Source organism: Oncorhynchus gorbuscha, linkage group LG23, assembly GCF_021184085.1.
Source record: "Oncorhynchus gorbuscha isolate QuinsamMale2020 ecotype Even-year linkage group LG23, OgorEven_v1.0, whole genome shotgun sequence".
Taxonomy (NCBI): Eukaryota; Metazoa; Chordata; class Actinopteri; order Salmoniformes; family Salmonidae; genus Oncorhynchus; species Oncorhynchus gorbuscha.
In genome coordinates, this window is record NC_060195.1 from 14,497,370 (window position 1) to 14,503,688 (window position 6,319).

At 39.9% G+C, this 6,319-nt stretch overlaps 1 protein-coding gene across 1 annotated transcript; it reads right to left on the reverse strand.

Moving 5' to 3' along the window:
- Positions 1 to 2,295: 2,295 nt before the first annotated feature.
- Positions 2,296 to 5,681, reverse strand: LOC124010966 (60S ribosomal protein L26). Its single transcript, XM_046323812.1, has 4 exons — positions 5,581 to 5,681; positions 4,522 to 4,697; positions 4,182 to 4,322; positions 2,296 to 2,462 (listed from the first exon to the last, which is right to left on the reverse strand). The coding sequence occupies exons 2-4, from the start codon at positions 4,687 to 4,689 to the stop codon at positions 2,334 to 2,336; spliced, it is 438 nt and encodes a 145-aa protein (XP_046179768.1). The 5' UTR covers positions 4,690 to 4,697; positions 5,581 to 5,681; the 3' UTR covers positions 2,296 to 2,333.
- Between the last annotated feature and the right edge of the window lie 638 nt (positions 5,682 to 6,319).

Consider the following 6,319-nt stretch of genomic DNA (forward strand, 5'->3'; position numbering starts at 1 on the left):
ACAAACAGTTTCTATTTCAAGTTAAACAGCCATCACTAACACAGAGGCTGCTGCCTAGATACAGACTTGAAATCATTGGCCACTTTAATAAATGGATCACTAGTCACTTTAATAATGGCACTTTAATGTTTACATATCTTGCATCACTAATCTCATATGTATATACTGTATTTTATATACTGTATTTTATATACTGTATTGCATCTTGCCTACGACAATGACATTGCTCATCCATATGTATATATATATATATATTTATTTATTTCACCTTTATTTAACCAGGTAGGCTAGTTGAGAACAAGTTCTCATTTGCAACTGCGACCTGGCCAAGATAAAGCATAGCAGTGTAAGCAGACAACACAGAGTTACACATGGAGTAAACAATTAACAAGTCAATAACACAATAGGGAAAAAAAGTGGAGTCTATATACATTGTGTGCAAAAGGCATGAGGAGGTAGGCGAATAATTACAATTTTGCAGATTAACACTGGAGTGATACATGATCAGATGGTCATGTACAGGTAGAGATATTGGTGTGCAAAAGAGCAGAAAAGTAAATAAATAAAAACAGTATGGGGATGAGGTAGGTAAAAATGGGTGGGCTATTTGCCGATAGACTATGTACAGCTATGTACAGCTTATTCTTATTCCATTCCTTTACTTAGATGTATTGTTTATATATATATATATATAAATATATATATATATTTATATTATCTAGGGCATTAGTAATATAATTTCCAACACGTACAGTGGCCGTAATAGTATTGTGTTTAGGACTGAAGCCAGATTGATTAGTAGAAAGAGGATTGTTAACAGTCAAAGCATTCACGACCATCACCTCCCTTGAGGACTGGTAAAACAAAAGCTGTTTTCCAAGATTTAGGAATCTTTCCTACGACAAATGTTTGATTAAAGATATGCGTCACTGTACTAGAAATAACAGGTGCCGCAAACTTGAGTAAATATGGATTCAGATAGTCAGCGCATAATGATTTCTTAGAATCTATAGCAGATAGTGCAGATGAGACCTCATCTTCTGTGACTTTTTGAAAATTAAAAAACTGCTTTAAAAAAATATATATATTATAGGCCGAGGGACTGAAATAATAGACCGGTCAGGATCATGTTGGCCATTTTTTCATTCAAAAAGAAAACCATCAGAAATAACATTTATTATTAAAAACATCACAAATTTCAGTTCGGTCACTGATGATCCCAGATTCCGATGTAATTTGCTATGGCAGGGAAGTCAAGGAGTTTCAGTTTTCCAGAATTTAGCGGGATCACCAGCAGACTCTGTCATAGCATCAAGAAAATACCAATATTTGGAATTTTTATTCCCTCCGTCCATTTATTTCTTAATTGCCTAAAAAGCAGCCAATCAGCTGTTTCACCAGTTTTCCTCGCCAAGGCCCATGCTTGATTCTTTTGCAGAAAGGGGATTTTCAAATCATAGGAGAACGAAGGATTAGTTCAATTTTTTACCCTAAATCGCTTTAACAGGCGTGTTGATCAGCCATAAAGGTAAAAACTGCGGAAAAGAAAGAGAACGCTGAAACTGGGTCCATTATGCATTTTACGGATAAAAGCTCTGAGTAATAAAGTTCATGGATAAAGGCTTGCTATGAGAAGTGTTAATAGTTTCTCTTTAGAATTGTACAGGGGTCGTTTTTTTTAGACTAGTATCTCTGATACATGCAATAGGACATTATACCCAGCAGTGGTCACTGATGTCATTAGGAAATAATCCACTAGCTATATATTCTGACTACCGTTGTGATTCATCTGGGGAACAGTTAGTGACATCTACATTGAACAGAACATCTGAGTCTACCTCTACCCACTCTGTAGACATTATACCCAGGTGTATTTGTAAAAATAAGGTCTATTAATGTAGATTTTTTGGGTCTTTTGGATTAGGACAGGTAGGTATAGTTATTAGTTGAGTAAGATTTAGTTCGTTACAAATGTCTTTTAATTTAAACGATGCTGGCATCAGCCAGTCCAGATTGAGATCTCCGATAATCAATCATTCAGAGTTTGCACAATTAGACATTAACTCAATTTGCCTAGAGCAGATACCAGAGATAAACTCCCGCTAGCGTTAATAGTGCATTATGACCAAGGACCACATATAGAACTAAGCATTCATACCATTTGGGAACAGAAGTTGAAATGGACAGTGACATCTAGGTTGCATTGAACATATATGGCAAAACATCCCCATACGTATAGCTTGCCCACTGTGCAGCACTTTACTGTGATAAAACAATTTACGACAGACAATGAAATAGATTTTTTACAACAGTTTATTGTAAACAATACATTTTCACTCTGCCATCTTCTCAATGGTTTCCTCCTTGTATTTGCCCTTCTCCTTTCCATCAGCGCGAGACTTGGCCTTACGCTCCAGGATCTTCTTGCGATCCTTGTCCAGCTTTAGCCTGGTGATCACAACCTGAGAGGGAAGAGGGAAAAGAGATGTGATTGGCACAATCATTTAGAGCAGGTGGAGGATTGGTTCTAGGTCAACTTCAATATAAAGTGTGGTGAAAAGACAAGATTCCTGAAACCCAAACTGAATTCCTCTTCACGAAAAAACACTTCTCTGCCACAATACTAGTGTAGCTACGCCATGGAGAAACAGCTCAGCCACAATACTAGTGTAGCTACGCCATGGAGAAACAGCTCAGCCACAATACTAGTGTAGCTACGCCATGGAGAAACAGCTCAGCCACAATACTAGTGTAGCTACGCCATGGAGAAACAACTCAGCCACAATACTAGTGTAGCTACGCCATGGAGAAACAGCTCAGCCACAATACTAGTGTAGCTAGAAACAACTCAGCCACAATACTAGTGTATGGAGAAACAGCTCAGCCACAATACTAGTGTAGCTACGCCATGGAGAAACAGCTCAGCCACAATACTAGTGTAGCTACGCCATGGAGAAACATCTCAGCCACAATACTAGTGTAGCTACGCCACGGAGAAACATCTCAGCCACAATACTAGTCTAGCTACACCAGATGTAGGCTAGGCTTGAAAAGCTAAATTGTGAGTTTCTACAAAACAATGGACATTATATGCAATCCCAATCAGTAATGACAAATCCATGTCCAGACATAACACAGAGAGCCTTTCTATTAGACAAATGAGAAGAGCCCTCAAATTCTACACAAGACTGGGGGGGGACTATATCAAAATGCATTACTACTAGTAATATCACTGATGTCCAAGACCAACCGGAGCCAAGTAGGAATGCAATGACCACCAAAAATAAGTAACCTAGGCTAGTCTCACAATCTAACATTGATCCGAGGCAACGGCTTACATGTCAGGTAACTGCACTAAGCGGAGTACTAGCTATAAGTACTAGCTATAACTATGTTTCTTCCCCAGTACAAAGCATACACGAGGTGCCTGCTGCCATACGACATGTTCAAATCAGTTAAGATGTCCAGAGACTTACAGTAAGGCGGACTACAGTCAACTAATCTTCCTTCATAACAGGAAAACACCCATTGCCAAGTCATTTTAAGGCTGAAACAAGTGGTGAATGGCAAATAACTGTACATTGGCTCAGTTTACCCAGGCACCCTACGGAAACATTTACTCTTTCTCAAGTAAACGTTCCTTGATTCCACACCTTGTCAAAGTGCATTGGAGAAAATCAATAAGAAAAGCATCTAGAAACTGATGTTTTACCATGGCTTGTCCAACAGAAATACACAATTTTAATTTGCATTTTTTTTAAGCGACCATGGCCCAGGTGTGGTGACCACTGAACTTGGACACACTGATAAACCTGCATGTATTTAGAAATTCCTACAGGTATGCAACACCAACAGGTAGCTGCTGAGAATGGAAGTTATTTAGATGGTGTTAAGTAGGTTAAGTAATCCCTCTCACCCCACCTAAGTTTTAGATGCACTATTGTTAAGTGACTGTCCCACTGAGAATGGAAGTTATTTAGATGGTGTTAAAGCTAGTTTTTTCCCCCGTCACTCCACAACAGAAAATAGTAATTTTTGAAAAACCACTGTGACCACTCAAATTTAGTTGAGACACTAAAACAATCATTATCAACAATGGTACAGACGTCATGTATAATACATCTATACACATGTGTCAAAAAGGTACAGGTGTGACTACAGGTAAGATGCCAGAGCCTCACCTTGCTGGGGTGGATGCCGACGTGCACAGTGGTGCCGTTGGCCTTCTCTCTCTGCACGCGCTCAATGTAGATGACGTACTTCTTCCTGTAGACCTGCACTACCTTGCCAATCTGCTGGCCTTTGTAGTGTCCACGGACAACCTGCACAGCAAATACATTGAAAATATCATTAATAACCACGTGACCAAAATCCTAACGTTCATATGAATTGGTCAGAAATCAGGTGTTAGTTCTGGACTGGAGTTTTATGTAGTTCCTTGGGCGTGTTAGTAACAACTAATAAGGCAACCTCATATTTAGTATCAAGTCTGGTCAAACTGTGTAGTTCTGGGGTCTTTACCTGGACCTCGTCGTCCTTGCGGATGGGCATGGACCTCGCATTGTACTTCTGACGGAGCTCCTTGGAGAGGGGGGAGGACATAATCTTCCTCCGGATGTGTGAGGGGGCATTGAAGTGCCTCTTGCGGTTCTTACGTCGCGAGGATGTCACAAATGGATTCAGCTTCATGTTGATGACTGTAGGGCAAACACAGTAGACAACATTCAGACTAGAGCGGTAGGATCAGGACAGATCAATCACAACTTGCTACATTTGTCGTCTAGGCAACATGTGTTTGTTACCAGTAACAAACCAAAACAACTGCATAGTTTATGTACAAAACAAAGCCAAGAGATTCCCGACCGAAAATGTAACGTTTGTTCTCTAGCCTTATTAGCGAGCACCTCAAGTGATATACTGTTGTTAAGGTGAAGCTAGTTAGCTACATAGCTAACGTTAGCTGGGTATCGATAGCTTGTCATTATCGGGAACTCATGTCAATAGCTACAACATTTAGCTAGCTAGACAAGCTATCCACCCAACAACTGCATAATTAACGTTTAACAGTTCAGAGACAATCAGAGACCACCACCTACAAGTTCACACAAAAATCAATGAGCTGCTATGTACGCGTCACATCCATGCTTTCAACATGGCATGGGTACACAGATAGCTACCTAGCAAGGTTGCGAATGCTATGTTTGATGCTTTGTCAAGCGCAGTGGACTTCAGTGTTAGCGACATTCAAACTACACATTTCAATGCCATGGGGTTCGCTAAAATATGAGACACTATGAAAACAAATCGCGAAATTAATGTTCAGGCCCAGTTCAGTTCGTAGCCTGTCTGCCATTCTCCGGGGTTTAACGGGTAGCTATAGCAAGCCAGCACCGGTCGAGGGATGCAGATTACGATACGTTTTTATTTAGCAACCAATATAAAATGTGGCTCCAATAGTGATCACTATAGAAATATATCAGCGGTACCTGACTCTACGAGTACTTTTGGGGACCAACAAATGTGTATAACATAGGATGGATGTTGATAACTTTGGTGAAAATGTCAACAAGGAATTCTTACCCTGCCGATTACTCCTCTATGACCGGCGGAAAAGAGACTCTCATTGTACTTCCGCTCGCATTAGTTCACACATGAGTCCCGCGAGAAGTGCACACACAGAATGAGAGTAACTGCTGCTTGTACTTCGAAGCTGGAAGTTAAATCAATCAAAATAATCAATTTTAATCAAAAAATAAAAATGTACAAATGTGTATGTAGTACATTGACAAATATGAAATGTTTCTTTGTTCCTACAAGATTGTTACTGTGCTATGGAGTTTCACATAGTCAATGGAATATATTTTGGCTGTTTATGGATTAGGCCTACAATTTAATGAAAATATTAAATCCAGTAAGGGACGACGACGCCAACAAGAGAAAAAGCATATCGTTTCATGGGGAGGCATCGTTTGATGGAACAGTTCCAATGCCTCTCAGAGCATGCTATAGGTTGGTGGTCAGTGTGTGTGTGTGAGTTCGTCAGGGCGGGCTTTGAACTGAATGGAAGTATACTGGAGTAGAATACGCGCAGTATGGATGTTGACCAGGAGATGTCGCCATAAAGCATGATGTAATTTAGTCGGACCTCCTGGACCTTTTTGGACTTTCCATCTTGACTGACACCCTGACCATCAATTAGTTAGTAGGCAATATTTCCCGCGAAGAGACCTAATACCAACAAACTACACTGAACAATATTATAAACACAACATGTAAGCCATGTAATGACTGGTCAATTTAATATTGGAAAACTAGTCAC